At 45.4% G+C, this 17,304-nt stretch overlaps 1 protein-coding gene across 1 annotated transcript; it reads right to left on the bottom strand.

The window, feature by feature from the left end:
* Window positions 1–7,446: 7,446 nt before the first annotated feature.
* NEFL (neurofilament light chain) lies at window positions 7,447–13,210 on the bottom strand. The gene is made up of 4 exons (XM_059177909.1): window positions 12,041–13,210; window positions 10,728–10,852; window positions 9,943–10,262; window positions 7,447–9,379 (listed from the first exon to the last, which is right to left on the bottom strand). Exons 1-4 carry the CDS (start codon window positions 13,085–13,087, stop codon window positions 9,237–9,239), a joined length of 1,635 nt encoding a protein of 544 aa, XP_059033892.1. The 5' UTR covers window positions 13,088–13,210; the 3' UTR covers window positions 7,447–9,236.
* Between the last annotated feature and the right edge of the window lie 4,094 nt (window positions 13,211–17,304).

Raw genomic sequence — 17,304 nt, 5'->3', positions numbered from 1 at the left:
GCCTGTTCCAGCCTGGGCTCCCGGAGCCGCCCCCGCCGTGGCTGAAACACCTCTGAGCTTGCTGAGACTGACTGGTGAGAGGTTTCCGGAGAGGCTGCATTTCTGCCCAGACGCCGGGTCGCGCCCGCCCGGCGACCGCAGTGGGGGCAGTTCCGCTGCGGACCTTTCCGGGGTGTCGTCCAGGCGCGGCGACCTGGAGAAAGATCCAGCAAGAGAAAGATTCCGAGCGCCTCCCCCACCCCCTTCCCTTCTCCGCCCCACCCCCAAATGACTGGGCGTCCTGCCGAAAATGTGTATCACCCAATCTGCTCTAAAACATTCAAGTGTTGGAACTCCGCCGTGTGCGGGGTGCGGTGGGGGCGGGGGTCCCAGTCGTTAGAGAATTTGCCTCGGCCGCATTCTGCACTTTTGGGGGGATCGCGCTCCCTGGGGGGCTGAGGCTGCACCCGGTCCCCGCGCCACGCGGGTTTCCTGGGCTCTGCCCATTCGCTGCGCGGACAGAAGCAGCAATAAGCTCCCCCCGCCCCCCGCCCACCCCCGGGCTGGACCCGGTGCTCTGGGTCTCTTCTGCTAAGATGGAAAGAAAGAAAAAAAAAACAAAAGAGCTGTGACCAGCGGCGACCAGAGTCGGGTGGCGCTGAGGGGACCCGGAGGGCGGCTTACAGTGAGTGAGGGTTTAAAAAAAAAAAAAAAAAAAAAAAAGTGACATTTGGCCTTTTTAGAGAACATTTTGATTTTTCAAAGACTTTCATCTCAGCTCATTAGATTCTAACAGGTCACGGAGGTGTATTGTTCAAATTACTTTTAGAAGTATGAGAACGCTACATGTTTTCGGTGTAATTCTAAAACACCATCAAATGCGCTCCGTTCTGTCTAGAAACACAGAAGCTCCCGGCCGAGGCTCCCGGATCCCGCCTCGCCGTCTTCCTTCTGCCACAGCGCGGGGCCGGGGTGTCGGGAGAGAGTCTTGCTGGTCCCGGGCAGACGGGAAGGAAAGATCTTGAATCTACAATTAGACCTTCAGGTCCTCAGCAAGGACGCCCTGCCGTTGGGCAAAAGGACGGTTCTACTCATCTTGCTTAAACGATCCCTGAGATTGAGCAAAGTGATGTTTCACAGGCGGGCAGGGAGGAGGTGCAGGGGGCGGTGCAGGGCCGCAGAGGCTCCTGGCTTCTGCGACTTGAACTGAGAGACGCCTGCCTCACCGCGTCTCAGAATAACAAACTCAGGGGTGAGTGCCCAAATAACACCCCCCCCCCCCAGAAATACCAGGAGTGGATTGCTTTGCGTGACAGGGAGTGGGAGGGGTGGGCTTTGTTGAAGAGCTGTGTGTCACCCCGGGAAACGTGCCGCAGTGCTGGAGAAGCAGCAGTCAGCCTCCACTCCTCGTTTCTGGAGACTTCGGCCGAGTTCTGGATGGCTACAGCTCTCTCCCGAGGCACCCTGGCCATTTTCTAATTTCCACCCTTCCATGAGACCGGAAGGCATTGGGGGCAGACAAGAAGTTACAGGGGGGAATAGAGAACAAGGTGTCTCTGGCTCCTTTATCTTTCTCAAGTGCTGCGACTAAGTCACTAAAGTCACTAAGGCCCGTTGGCGGCTGCACACACATTCCCGCACTCCCAGCATCCCCAGGACTCGGCGTCTTCAGAACCCGGCCAGTCCCCGGAAACAACACAAATCTGTGTCTGGGGAAGGTGACGCATTTTATTCTCGCCTCAAAATCGCCCTCTGATTTCACATGTCTGACACCAATTCTTCTGTCTTAAACTGTGTGAACGATTGGTGGCTTACACTTAAGATTCTCTTTCACACATAGGCTCCCGGGAGTGTGCCTAGGTGGGGGAGAAGAAGGAGCAAGCCAGAGGTTCTCTCCAGTGGGTGTGAGCATGGATGCCTGTGTGTTTTAACCTCTGCAGTAGAAAGGTGGGATTTTCCAGGGACTAAATAATTAGAAATACATTAACAGCTCAGAATGAGCAGATCATTCCTCCCTCTCAAACAAGAGATGATTAGGTGAAACTCAGAGTTTTAATATAGGGTTTCTGTCTTTAGTAATAGGGGAGATACGAAGTAACAAAGGAATGTTAGTTTTGCTGTAGGGAAGCATCCTGCTAGGGTTTTGTTTTCTTTTCTTTTGTTTCTTTGTTTACTTTTTAGTGGTCCTATCAGGAAATGGCCTGTAGTCTCTATGAAATTATACAGATGTGGGTAGCTATAGATTGAAAGAGAGGCATTTAGCTAAGAGCTAAGGGATCAATGGCCATCGATACACAAATGAAAATGTCTTTAATAGCTACAAGAAACCTGAGTCTCATCCACAGCCTCTGAGGTTTTTTCTAAAGCCACTTCATATTTAAGACTAGCTGTGATCAACATAACTTTTGTTTATTAGAAGTGTTTCATTTAAAATTCTGTGTGTCCTATATCAGAATCTCAGGTATTAAAAAAAAAAAAAAAAGAATCTGAGGTCAACTGACATAGGTTTGACCACCTCACAAAGCAAGAAACAGTTTTATTTTCCTGTCACAATATACCATAGGTCACGTGTTAGTTGCTACCATATTTTTCCTAATTAACTAAAATAATACATATTTCATTTCAAATGAATTCATACAGGAAAGCTAAGGCTTTAAAGTATAACGATCAAGCTTTATAGAAAAATAATATGGGGATACATATGAGGAGCTATTCGGATGTGCATAATACCCTTTTAACACATAATCCCCCTAGGGGAATTACTAAAGAAATACTTCCATAGAAGGGCAACTGTGAAGAAATCTATTGATAAAGATATTCATTGCCAAGCTGCCTATACTTTTCATGAACATATTTTTAAACTTAAATTGGCACAACTGATGGATTAAGAACTCTGATGAGAAAAAGAAGAATATTTGAAGCTGGATAGATGATTATTCATGAAAGAAATCATCACATGCCTACTATCTTGTGGTGACCTCCCATGATCTTCACCTCTTGATGTATGGGTATGTCATTTTGTAGTTCTTTCTCCCACTGAATCAGAAAGGCTGGTTTCTGTGACCAAAAGAATACAGTGGAAATGATGGTGTGTGACTTTGAAGACTAAGTCATAAAGACAGTACAACTTCTACCTTGGTTTCCAGGAATCCTTGCTTTGGGGGAGGCCAGCTGCCATATTGTAAGCTCCTATGGAGAGCCCCACGTGGAACAGAAATTGCAAGCCAAGTCAGTGAACCACCTTGGAGTAGATTCTGCAGGCCTAGTTAAACCTGCAGATAACAGTAACCTCAGCCAACATCTGGCTGCAACCGCACTGGAGATCCAGAGTCAGAACACCCCAACGGAGCAAACTCCCAAACTCCTGATCTGCAAAGACTAAGAAATAATGGGAGGTTGGCATTGTTTTAAGCCACTAAGTTTTGGAGTGATTTGCTACACAGAAATCCATAGCTAATACTTACTGCATATTAATTTGATGAATATTATATACTTATCGAAAATAAGGTACCGCTTACTACTTTCCCTCTCCATGCATTCACTCTGTCAATAAAATATTACCGTAAGAACTTCCTAAATCATTCCACATCATGCTATGTCTCCTACTGCACCTTCTGCTGGGTCATCACACCACCTTCTCTCATCTGGACTAAAATGGCCATCTAGTTAGTCACTCTGCTTTGATTCTTGCTTTCTTAAAATCCATTCTCTCTGCAGGAGTCAAAGTGGTCCTCATGAAGTAGCATGAAGTAGCAATCAGATCACACCACCTTCCCCTGCTTAACCCCTTCAGAACGTTCTTGCTGCACAAGGAATAAAACTGAGACTCCTTGGTCTATAAGCCCCTATATAATCTGGCCTTTGCTTTTTTACTTTCCATCCTGTTTTACTCTCTTGTCCATTCATAGTGCTCAGCAATGAGCTGAAGGCATTTTTCTGGGTTCAAGCCAAGATTTTGCACTTGCTGTTCCCCCTAACTGGAACACTCTTTCCCCAGATCATTGCCTGCCTGGTCGAAATCCAGTGTCACCTACTTATTAACTAATTTACTTGTTTATTGTCCATTTATGCACACACATACCCCACCATAGTCCCTGAAAGCAGGGATATTGTCTGTCGTACTCCTTGTACTTAGAACACTGCCTGTCGCATGATTAATATGAGTGAAATGAATGGACATGCTATGTCTAAATATGCATAATTAGAAGTAAAGACTAAAGAAGAATATATCAATGAAAACAATGGTGTTTGAATGGAGGAAATATGATTTTTTCCATTTAAGCTTGTTTGAATACTGTTGTTATATTTTTTAAACCCTCCCTACAAATAATTATCTACATTGAAGTAGGATTAAAAGGCTACCAATAGTTATGGTCTTGGGCTGCTGAAATTTTCTTTGCTCATGATGCTTTACCTTTTGACCTTCTAGCTCTCATATAAGACCTTCACTGGGAATTTTCTAGAAGACCGTAACTGAAAATGGGCCCCATGCATAGTCTGTGTAATTCACTGTACTCCAATCTGCTGGACATTTTCCAAAGAGGAAAATACTCGGAATTGTCCACTGGAACCCCCTTTCAAACATGAACCGAGGCTGAACCAATTCTGGTATCTCACACTCTGTTTCCAAGAAAGAAAGAAGAAATCATCCTGGCCATATTTATGGAAAGTTCTTATACACATTAAACCTTTGCCATTCTAGAAGTATTTATTCAGATGCCCACTAAATGCAAAGCACTTTGTTGGATGTTGTAGAAGGAAATCAAGACATTTATTTATTTAGTCAACTTTTATCCACTTCCCAAAATGACTTGGAATAGCTTACCACAAGAAGACATGAAAGAAGAAAGAGGAAGGATGAAGAAGAGGAAGAACAGAAAGAGAAAAAGCAATAGAGCCAGTGACATATGAACAAAACTAGAAAGCTATAACCAAATAGAATAACAACACCCTGAGAACCAACATCCCTGAAAGTTGATGATTGTGAAGATGTGGTATATATACACAATGGAATACTATGCAGCCATCAAAAGAAATGAAATCTTGCCATTTGCAACAACATGGATGGAACTAGAGCGTATCATGCTTAGCGAAATAAGTCAAGCAGAGAAAGACAACTATCATATGATCTCCCTGATATGAGGAAGTGGTGATGCAACATGGAGGCTTAAGTGGGTAGAAGAATAAATGAAACAAGATGGGATTGGGAGGGAGACAAACCATAATTGACTCTTAATCTCACAAAACAAACTGAGGGTTGCCGGGGGGAGGGGGTTGGGGAGAAGGGGGTGGGATTATGGACATTGGGGAGGGTATGTGATTTGGTGAGTGCTGTGAAGTGTGTAAACCTGGTGATTCACAGACCTGGGGATAAAAATATATGTATATAAAAAATATATGTTTATAAAAAATAAAAAATTAAAAAAAAAAAAAAAAAAAAAATAAACTTCAAACTGATCTCTGTTTATAAAACCCAATTCCTGCCTTCCAACAGCTTACAATTAAGCGGAGGAATTAAGATATGGACATAAATAATCAAAGAAATTAAAGAAAAGCTTGAGCATCCTAAGGAACTACAATGGGACACTGCCCCTTGACTGGTACAAGAATTGCACCGTGAGAATTCCAATAATTGTGTGCAAATTCCCAGGCCGCCACTGTCACAACACACACCTGTGAAGATCTGCTCTGATTCCACAAAGATGCATCTCAACCTGACTGCCAAGGAAAGGCAGCGTGATGTACTGGTTAAGAGCATGGACTTTAGAGCTGAGGCTGAATCCCAGCCCTTTCACAAACTAGCTGTGTGACCTTGGTCAGCTTACCTAATTGTAGTTTCTCATCTGTATAATGGGCATGATAATCATAGGACTGAGAATATTGACGTAAGAAAGGAATTGATGAGTTAATACATATAATGCCTTTAGATCAGTGCCTGGGACACAGTGACTAGTCTGACAGCATCAGAAGCTCCATGTGCGGAAAAAGAAGTAATCAAATTGACTACTTACCAGCTTAATGCTAGGAATGAGCCTTTACACTAAGTTGGCAATTCCCTTTAAGTGATGGATTTTAGTGTGGACATCATAATTCTATGTATATTTCCCATTTAGCCTAAACTTCCACATGCTTTTCAGGAATTTTGAATCACGAATCTAGAAAGGATCTGACACATCAACCATTGAACCTATATGCAGCTAAAACAGTTGAGGCTGGAGTTGGGGTGGGGATGGGGATATATGGCCACGGCTCCAAAATAAGAACACTAGAATCCAGAATAAATTCTTGGATTGCAAGGTGTTGGAACTAGGACTGATTAAAGGAATACTCTTGGTTGTCTAGGCATTCTCATCTGTCAAGAAGTTATCAATTCACTATTTCTTTGGGTTCTACTATGGTAGAAACAATGCTAGATGCTTGGGATGAAATGGTGGCAGGAGGTCTGATTACCATGCTTTGGAAGATCAAACTCTAGCAGGGAATGCAGACATTTATCAAACGATCCTGGACACAGATGCTGATTACAAGTGTGTAAATGTCTGCAAAGTCTACATGGTCTTAAGAACGCATTTAGTAGAGGAATTTAGCCCAGGTAGGAAAGGCTTCCCAAGGGAATGGCAACTGAACTTCAGCTGGGCAAGAATGAGGGAAGAAAAGAAGAGCGCTTCAGATGGAAAAGTCAGCAAAACTCTTGTAACAGGTGAAAAAACAGAGGGGCGGGGTGACTGAAGCATGGGAAGTAAGGAAAAAGGGGATACAGAGAAGATGAGATCAGAGAAGGAGCTTGGGCTCAGGTCAATGCAAGTCCTTCAAGATGAGTTTAAAGATTCTGATTTTTATCTTAAAAGAAATGGGAAACTGGGGTGCGTGGGTGGTTCAGTCAGTTGAGCATCTGCCTTCAGCTCAGGTCATGATACCGGGGTCCTGGGACGAAGTCCCGTGTCCATCAGCCTCCTTGCTTAGCGGGGAGCCTGCTTCTGTCTCCCTCTGCCTGCTGCTCTCCCTGCTTCTGCTTGTGCCCTCTCTAATAAATAAATAAATAATCTTTTTAAAAAATGGGAAACTATTGGAGGGTTTTAGTCAAGGGGATGACATAATCAAAATGTCTTTTTTAAAGGATGGTTTACTGTAGTGTGCTGATCAAAGGAAGACACTAGTAGACACTAGTAGACTGGAAGGTTCCTAGGGTGGTGTCAGGGTAAATGGAGAAGTGTGGATGGATAGATTCAAGATACATAGGCAATAAAATCAGTAAAACTTGGTTAGATTAAACCAGAGGAACTGAGGAGAGGAAATGGGAAGCATGAGGTCATGCCTGTCCAGTCTCCGGTTTGCAGAATTGGCTGACTAGGGAATGCTGTCGTCAACTGGGAGAGGGGATACTGAAACAGAACTGGAGATGTGGGGGAGGCAGAAGAGACAGAGCTACCGAGCTAGGTCCCACATGTAAGGAAATGTTTTTAAAGACTTCAAGTCCATTTAGTTTAGGGGTTTTTTTTAGTATTTTATTATGGCACACAGGATAGTATATGGTACAGTGTTGTTACTTCAAGTAATTCTGAAACCAACCATTTCCATTTGGCTAAAGTTACTTTTTCTTTTTTTACATGTAATTCGTATCTTAGACTTCTCAGGTGTAGCATCCCATATTTAATGAACATAAACGTGAAAAGCTGGGTTTCTGAGGAGACTCATCTTTACAGAAGCCAATATACTAAGAATCTTCATAGTTCAAACTCACAGCATCATGATAAATAAATGACTTTACCTATTTGTGTGGTGACATATATTTAACTAGAAATAGGTAGTACGAAGAATCAGATAAACTTAAATGGGAGACCACTCTGCTTTCAGGTTAAATTCGCCAACTTTTTTTGAAAGTTGTCTGAAGAACAAAGGTTGAACGAATTAGCTGACAAAGCAATTATGTAAGAACAAAGGCAGAACAGCAGATAATCAGTAATTTCATCTACATTCCACATCAAGTGCAAGTGCAAGAGCTTTCATGACTTTACAGTGAACAGAGAGGATGAATGGGGTGTGTATCTGATGCAATGTCCAACCAGTTAGAGCTATCACTGAAATCCAAATATTTCCCAATAAAGACATGCAGAACAATGCAACATACAGGTATATAATCTCCTCCCTTTACTGACGGGTAACAATTTCATTATCTGTTATCTGTAGTATTTAAAAAAATTTAAAGTGGGTAGCATTAAATGTCATTTACTTGAGGCAACAGAATCAAGCTACTAACACACCGACATGAGCTCAGGATTGCAGGCAACATGATGTTTGCAAGGGCAAATCATCTTTGATATTCTCACTCCCTCCATCCGAAATTACACATGGAAGAAAGATATTCCTTCTAATTATATCAATTGCTTGGATATCCACTTCTGCCCATGGTATTTGGATTATATTAAAATAATGTGGTTATAGTAACAGACGGGTGGGATTCATATTCTGGCCACATTGCATTATTAGGTCACCTATTTACCACAAAAGGTGTATTTTTCATATTACACCACTGCCTACAAGAAAGCCATTTCCAACATTACATAGTACCTTGTATGGGACAGAATATATTGCTAATAAAAGAAGAATCCCAGAGTCTCCCATTTACTCAAGTTTATTATCAGCGAAATTTTGGAGGGGAGAGATTTCATGACTGGTCATGACCTAAAGGTATCCCTCAGAATTACCAATTAGGGGGGAAAAATCCATTGTAATTGTTAAAACTGGGGACTTAAAATTTGGAGGTCGATAGTCCAGTTGGCTTCTACTGGTACTTTAAGATATTTTAATTAAGTCAACAACCACAGCAAGAAATGTCATTCAGTGTAACTTTATTTACCATTTATTGCACATGATTCGAGGTCTTTAATTTCTAACCACCAAAGGTTCAAAGGACTATTTGTACCATGAAGTTTAACATTAACATTAGTGAATTCGTTTATTCATTTTTTTTATTGTAAACATCTGAATTATTCACATTGCCATAGATCCTGAACTCATAAGCATGGACCATGCACAGGCTGGCAGCAAGCCAGGAAGCCACTCTGCAAGCAGACAGATGCTCTGCATAAGGAGGAAAGTCATAGCACAACACTGAATGTCCAACCTAAGTCATCTCTGAATTATACATATGTTGACTTCTTAATTCATATAGTATCTGCAACTCATCTGGTTGGTTGGTGATGGGGTTGACCTGATTTTGGGAGAATTCTTCCTGGAAGGCTTAAGGACAGAGGGGCTCAATCTTTCTTCTTAGTTGCTTGCTCCTCCCCAGCACCTTCGTCTTTTTTCTCCTCCTCCTCGGCTTCTTTGGTTTCTTCTCCTTCTTCTCCTTCACCTCCCTCCTCTTCCTCCTTTGCCTCTTCGGATTCTTCCTTGGCAGCTTTGACATAAAAAGGAAACGTTCAAGCTCCAAATCCAGGGCAAGTCATTCCAAACATTTCTGCTAAGGTTTGTGTGGAACCCCAACTGTCAGAAAGCTCCCCACAACCTTCTCAGCTCCATTCCCCAACACTCATTCAACTGATGATGCCGGCCACTGAACTCAATGCTTTCTCAGAAGAAAGCCAAAAAGCAAACAATTATTTAAAAATAAATAAATAAATAAAATAAACTGTTTTTGTTCTTAAGGTCACCCAACTGCTGGGACAAATGCATTTTTTTTTTTAAGTTTAATAATAAGAATAAAAAGACAGCAAGAAGAAAATATTTTTGAAATGTTATCTTCAAAAAGCTACCAAGCTAAGCAGAGGGGACAGCCAATTTGAGAAACTGGGTACTTGTGAAAGGCTTGTGGAGTAATTAAAGGTATCAATTAAGATTCTAAAGTCATCTATGAAGAAAAGTTCCTTGGCACAAGCAAGGCTTCTCTTAGCCATCTCCTAACTAACAAACACCCATGCCCTGACTGCACTTGACCTTGTAGGAATTTCCTTTTTACCATACCTTCTTCCTCTTCAGCTCCTTCCTCTTCAGCAGCCTCTTCCTTCTCCTTCTCCTCCTCCTCGGCTTCTCCTTCAGAGGGGGGTTCGTCCTTGGCTTCCTCGGCCTTCGCAGCCTCAATGGTCTCCTCCACCTCGATCTGCTCCTCCTGGACGTGGCTGGTGTAGTAAGATGGGAAGGAGCGGGCAGACATCAAGTAGGAGCTGGTCTGTAACCCACCATAGGCAGATCGGCCAAAGACCTGAGAGCTCTGGGAGTAGCCGCTGGTTATGCTTCCAACGCTGGTGAAACTGAGTCGGGTCTCCTCACCTTCCAAGAGTTTCCTGGGAAGGCAGGGAAGGATGGGGTTAATGAGAAACACAGGAAGTGTGTTGAACAATTTGTCTGCTTTGAGCCCACCACTCATCCTCCTTCCATAATGCCACCCCTAAAGGAAAAAGGAGAGCCAGAACAGGACTGGGAATGATCAAAACTTCATGACTGGGGATATTGTGCCTGGCACCAGGAAAACAAAAACAAAAAAACAGAAAAACAAACTTAAAATAGCCCTATTTGATTTAAAATGTAATGAGAAACTAAGAATATGACGCTTTGCGACACAGAGTCAGATCTTCTGCATTTGTCTAAATACCTTCTCAACATTCTAAAAAACATTTGCCTTCTTAGAAAAAGCCAAAAAGCGAACAATTATTTCAAAGGACTATTCTTCAAGGTTTCAGACTCAATATAAATAAAAGCTGATTTTCTTCCTAAGCCTGAATAACTCCTACCACCCACTCTGTCCTTACCTATAAGCTGCGATCTCAATGTCCAAAGCCATCTTCACGTTGAGGAGGTCTTGGTATTCTTTAAGGTATCGTGCCATTTCACTCTTTGTGGTTCTCAGTTCATTTTCTAATTTGTTGATTGTGTCCTATTGGAGGACAGGGGGAAAAAAATCCAACCATAACTGTAATACAGCTGCAAAGGCCTAACCAACTTAACACCAAAGAGCACCCCTTAGATAAAATCTCCCCTAAAGCAACAGCCTTCTCTTTTTTAACCTCTCCTTCTTTGAATTACAAAAAAAAAAAAAAAAAAAAAAATCCAGCTTTAAACAAAAAAAAGTTAATAAAAATGGATAGAAGAAATTTTTTCTTTGAATTTCTACAGTCTAATAATCATAAAATACCTGCAAAAATTTTTAATTGATTACAAAAAACTTTGTTTCATAGTCATTAGTTAATTTTATCCAAGTCACATCTTATGAAAGGCTTGTGGAGTAATTAAAGGTATCAATTAAGATTCTAAAGTCATCTATGAAGAAAAGTTCCTTGGCACAAGCAAGGCTTCTCTTAGCCATGCAAGAAATTACTCCATTTACAAGAGTAGGAAGTAGCTAGATTAAAAAAATAGTAATAATTGTATCTAAAATATTTTGTATGTACCTATATAACTTTTTAGATTAAAAAATAGCAGTAACTGTACCAAAATATCTTCTATGTAATTGTGTTATTTTTTTTCTCCTCCCCAGAAAATGGAGAGTCTTAAAAAGAAATGTCATCTTGCAAACATCATCATCATCTGCTACAATTTTGACTGCATTCCTGTCTACCTAACGGCAAGGAGTGGTTGATAAAACTAGTCTTGAGTCTGCTGGGTCACAGGTTTTATCCTTCAGAACCTCTCTGCTGTATTAATTAAGCAGATGGTCCAATCTGTACTGCAAAAGGACTTGTTAATAAAGGACTTTAGAGAGGCAGGCCAGGGGCAACGCCCAGTTCCCACCCCTTCACCCATCACACCCCACCTCACCCCACCCCACCCCACCACTGCAGGGCTGGGCAGCTTTAATGCGGATCTAGATTCTGCTGCACCAAGCACGTCCCCTCACCTCAGTCTGCAGTGGCGCCCCCACCCCCGCCCTCCAAGTGCCCCACCCCTCCCACCCCGTCTCGGAGGAGCCAAGTTCCACTCCCTAATAGCCTGCATGCGGATGCTCCATCTCCGGTCTCCACTTTCTGGGCGCGCCCTCAGCTCTCCACCCTCCCCCACTCCACCCCCACAACTTGCTCCAGCAGCTCCCTCCCCGCCCCCCACTGTGTTTTGCGGGGTGCCCTACCTGCATAGCACTGATATCGGCGTTCTGCTTGTCCTCCAGCTCCTGCAACTGCTTCTCCAGCGCTTCGTTCATGCCCCGACATGCTTCGATCTCCAGGGTCTTGGCCTTGAGCAGACGGCGGCTCTCGGACACCTCGTCCTTGGCTGCGCGCACCGCGTCGGTGTTCTTGGCGGCGCTCTCGGTCAGCACGGTGAAGCGGCTCTTGAACCACTCTTCGGCGTTCTGCATGTTCTTGGCAGCCAGCTTCTCGTACTGAGCACGGATGTCCTTGAGCGCGGCGGAGAGGTCGGGCTTGGAGGACACGTCCATCTCCACGGAGATCTGAGCGTACTGGATCTGAGCCTGCAGCTCGGCGATCTCCTCTTCGTGCACTTTCTTCAGAAAGGCGATTTCGTCCATCAGGCTGTCGATGCGTTTTTCGAGCTCGGCGCGGGCGAGAGCGGCCTCGTCGGCTCCTTTGCGCGCCTCCATCAGGCGGCCCTCGGCGTCCTCGCGGCTCAGCACCTCCTCTTCATAGCGCGCCTGCAGGTTGCGCAAAGTCTCCTCCAGCCCTTCGCGCTCGCCCTGGAGCGCCTGCTTCTCGTTGGTGGCGTCTTCCGCTGCCAGGCGCAGGTCGCGGATCTCCTGCTCGTACAGCGCCCGGAAGCGGGAGGGCTCGGAGTGCTTCTGGCGCAGCACCAGCAGCTCGGCTTCCAGCACCTTGTTCTGCTGCTCCAGCTCGTGCACGCGCTCGATGAAGCTGGCGAAGCGGTCGTTGAGGTCCTGCAGCTGCGCCTTCTCCTGGGTGCGGATCGACTTGAGGTCGTTGCTGATGGCGGCTACCTGGCTCAGGTCGAGGTTCTCGAGACTGGGCATCAAGGAGCTGGAGCTGGAGGAGTAGCTTCGGCGCACAGACAGCGAGGAGGAGACCGGCGCGGAGTAGCTGGAGTAAGCGGAGCGCGCGGTGCTGTAGCCGCTGCGCACGCTGGAGATGTGCACCCGGGGCGTCTCCACGTAGCGCCGCTTGTAGGAGGTCGAGTAGTACGGATCGTAGCTGAAGGAACTCATGGTGGCGGTCCGAGCCCCTCTGGCTCGCGGCGGAGATGGGGGCCTACAGAGAGAGAAGAACGAGGGAGAGAGGGAGAGGGGAAGGTGGATGGCTGTGTGCGGCTCGGCGCGGTCCTGCCACCCCTATTTATACGCGGGGAGCATTCTGACGCAGCCTGCGATCGATCACGGCGCGCCGGGCCAGTGGGGGCAGCGCGCTGCTGCAGCCAAGGGGAGGATTCTGCGCAAAAGGGAAGGCGGGGGCGAGAGACGAGCAGCTTCGGTGCTGCTGCGCTCCTCCTTTCCGCTTGTCCCCGAGGCCCGGATTTTTCCCTGCGACCCCTTACCCCTCACTCATTTCCTTCCCCAGCCCTTCCCCTCACATCATAGCTACTCCCTTGACCCAGTACCACGCGGACGCCGTGTCCCTAATAATAGGTTCTTCTCACTCCCCACTGGCACCTTAGATTTCTGTATCCCTAGTACCTCGGAGACACTCTCCCCCCAAACTCGCCCCTTCCCCACCCGGGGCCTCTGCCAGCATCCCCGTTGGGGGTTTAAGGTGCCAAGGCAGTGCCTCTAGGGCTTTCGAAATTAAAGTGAAAAGTTTAAGCTTGCGTGTATAAGGCCTGTATGGGAGCAAAGTTTTATATTTCGTTGTAGCTGTTTCTGGCACTTTCTTTTAAGTGTTCCTGGCACCTTTTTTCTAGTGATTTTTCTTTTTTCTTTAATGAGCTGCTTCTGCGCACTCAAACACACACGAAACTGCGGCACTGCAGGGGTTGGTTTTTGCATTTCTAACCCTTAGAGCAGTTAATATAAGCCTTTCAGTGTTCCTAGATTTTACCATTTATTTCTGGAGAATGAAGCCGCGGGTGTTTTTAGCATGTTGAGGCATGTAGGTGGGGGTGAGCGGGAGAGCCCAGAATGAGTTTGAAACTAACCCGGGGAGGGTCGGGGGTGGGAACCGCCTTGCAAAGGCAGCCTCGAGAGCTCTGCAGCCGGGTCCTCCAGACTGGTCCACGCTGCCTGTGTCGTCTTCATCCAACTAAATCCCTGCTTGGACTCCACCAACTCCGACACACTAAAAGCCCCTTTCCATCTTCTGACCTCTTGTAGCGTCCAACCTGATGATTTCCACAAGCCAGGCAGGTGGCCGGTTGTCTGAGGGAAGCTGCTGCTGCCAGCCCGGAGAGCGCCGAGGGCGGTCTCCCGGGAGGAGAACTCAGATCCGAGACTTCTCTTTCTGGAGCGGACAGCGAATAGCCGCGTGATTCTTCCACCCGGTTCACTCTAATAATTAGATTACAGATACAGTCAGACATCCATGGATTTTCTTTAGGAAGCACCCGATACCCGAAACTGTGCACGCCCTGATGCACATTGATAGCATCCTGAGGTTTGCAGAACATTTCTAGGGAGTCCTGGCTTCCGGGGAGGATTGCAGAGATTTCCACGGGATAACTAAGATTTTTCTACACAAGCACTTAGTTCCTGCTTAATTTGTTTGAGGGGAGCCTTTGACGTACAACTTACTAATTTTTTTTTTTTATAAACATATATTTTTTATATACATATATTTTTATCCCCAGGTCTGTGCTGTGAAGTGTGTAAACCTGGTGATTCAACTTACTAATTTTTTTAATAGCAAACTAAGGGAAACCATGCTAACAGTTTTCCAACAGAAACGCCGCCGCCGCCACTTTCCCCGGGAGGCTGAGACGGTGAAGTGCTTGGAGCCGGTACCACACAGTTGCTCCCCCAAGTACTGCGCTCCTCGCCTGCCAAGAGTGTGGGATGAGACTTAACCTTTGGGGTTCTTTGCAGCTCTAAAAAAAAAAAAAACAACAACCCTGCGTTTCTGATACCCCATGCCCTTGGTGGTAGAGAGAAAGACTGCATTAGAGAACTTGCATGGGGCTTCTAAACAACCTACTCTCAAATAATGCAACTTTAGAAACATGAACGTTTGTAGTTTAATCTACCAAGAGGTCCATCCACATCAATCATTCTAGGATTTAAAGGCTGAGCCGTTACTCTCTCTGGGGTTTGGCTTGGCTCTAACAGATATGTTAGGGCCCTTATTCTGATGACTTTCTATAGCCCACAGTCCTTGGCCTTCACATTCATAGGTGATCCAGCAGTGGGAAAAGCTTCTCTGGGGAGAGGGAGGGGGTGAGGGAAAGAACCTAGATACATCATAGTTTTGCCTGGTCCCAATTACCCAGAGTGGCTGAAAAGTGGCAGAATGGATTTGTTTTACCGTGCCCCACAGAAGCCACACTGTGTCACACTCACTGTGTGTGAGGCTGCCTACAGACACCACACTCTTAGGTATTCATGAATTCATTTTCTTTCTGCCAGCGCCCTTCCCTCTGAGTTTCAGGTCACTCTCCGAGATCTTAAGTCCATCAGCGTTTTTGCCAAAGCTCCTGGCTGAAGCCTTTGACTGCGGAGGACGAATGCTGCCCCAAGAGCAAGGAGGCAGCCGATGGATGACAGATGCTTCAGTGCCCCTGGAATGCCTTGTAGGGAAGAAACCTGTGGGGCACCTGCTGCCATCCTTTGGGTGGCTGACAAGAGAGGTGCACTGGAGTGGAGTGGGGCAGCCCTTGCCCTGGCTGAGACCCGGTGAACAGGGAGTCAGGAGAAGGACACAACAGTGGTATTTCTGAATGTAGATCTCAAGCCTTTTTTAAATAGCTCCTGGCATAGCCACCTCAGTCTCCACTACAGCCTGCTTTCTGGGGGCTCCTGAACCCAGCCTGTGTCTGGGTTTTGGTTAGCCTACTTTCAGCCTTCCTCAGCGAGGCGCCTGCCTCTTTTTAAATATTCTGTCCAGTCATCCTCCTTTTAAAATCCTCTTCCCAGCATTTTGCTCTGAGGGCCCATGTGGTGTTTGCTCTGTGTCAAAGCAAAGGTAAAAGCAGCAGCCTTAGAAAATCTATTTAGAAAAAAGGATCTTGACTTTTCCTTCCCCTACCAATGTTTCTGCATTAGTGTTGTTTGGAACGGTGTTGTTATTTCTTCAGAAGAAGGCTTTTGGGTCTTGATACACGCTTGAGCATTTATTTTCCTTTAAGCATATTCACCAAAACATGAAATGGGTTGAGGGCTGCCAATAAAACACACTCTTAGGAGATGCAAGTTATTTTAAAAGCAAATGTAGAAGTATGTGGACGAAACCCATTAATAGAATTCTATCCATAATCCCCTCAAAAACTGTTTGAGGTAATTTAGTTAAAAAGTAAAATATATTCCTGTTGCCACAGAGCTCATAAAATATAACTCTGAGAACCACTGAGAAAATGTTGCTTCCCCAGGGCCAATAGACTCAGATAGCTCCCGGTGGGCAGGACCTGGTCACTTTTGATTGCATTACACTAAAACTCTGGGACAGCAGAAAGTTCTGTAATGGCATTTGTTTTGAAAAGCACAGTCTGAAATTTAGACTGAAATTCTTAGGAGGCAGGTCTCAGAAAAGCAACAGTCTGGGGGGCAGGTGGGGCAAGTGAGCAAAATTCTCCTGCCACCAGAAGCTATGGGAATAGTCCTGGTCCAGAATAGCAGTGGGGTCCCAGCCACCTCACCATCATGTAGGCACACCAATGTCAGCATCCTTTGGAAGCCAGGAGGGAAGAAGGAAATCAACACAGGCAAACATGCAGGACCCTGACCCTAGGACAGGCCTTTGATATATACCAATTTAATAGTTACCAAATCCCCCTGAGATCGTGGTCGTTCTTCAGCAAACAGCTGAGGCCCAGAGAGGTTAGATAATTTGCCAACTCACACAGTTCCTTCAGACCGAAGCTCCATCAGCTTCCAGCCTGAATAGTGCTCTACTCATAACACACACTGCAGCCCGCAGCATTTGCTGCTTCCATATGTCTCCATGGAATTTGATAATCGCGTGCCACAATCTGCAGTGTGTGCATGTCGTAAACCTCTCGTGTTTTCAGGACACCAATCTGAACTGATTGACACCGAGAAGACTGTTAAAGAGAACGTTTCCTTGGGACAGCTCGTGATGGCAATCATCTATGATTATTGTAGATTTCTTAAGTGTCCCTGCGTAAAACAAACCAGAGGCTACCAGTGGACCCATAACTGGTGATGTCCCCTCTTCAGCACTGCTGTAAACATCGGTTTACAGAACACCTCTCCTGGGATTAATGAGCTATATAATACCACTCCACTGATCTAAGCTCCTTAATATGACCATGTTGTGACTTGTG

The sequence above is a fragment of the Mustela lutreola genome, chromosome 1 (assembly GCF_030435805.1).
Source record: "Mustela lutreola isolate mMusLut2 chromosome 1, mMusLut2.pri, whole genome shotgun sequence".
Lineage (NCBI taxonomy): Eukaryota > Metazoa > Chordata > Mammalia > Carnivora > Mustelidae > Mustela > Mustela lutreola.
The sequence above is the reverse complement of the archived record's forward strand: the minus strand, read 5'-3'. Positions and strand labels throughout refer to the sequence as shown.

Bases quoted from the DNA above. Each gene is read 5' to 3' on its own strand.
- NEFL (XM_059177909.1), bottom strand. From the start codon at position 13,087: ATGAGTTCCTTCAGCTACGATCCGTACTACTCGACCTCCTACAAGCGG. The intron at 10,853-12,040 runs GTAGGGCACCCC...GTCCTCCAATAG, and splicing joins CCGATATCAGTGCTATGCAG to GACACAATCAACAAATTAGA. The intron at 10,263-10,727 runs GTAAGGACAGAG...CTGCCTTCCCAG, and splicing joins ATTGAGATCGCAGCTTATAG to GAAACTCTTGGAAGGTGAGG.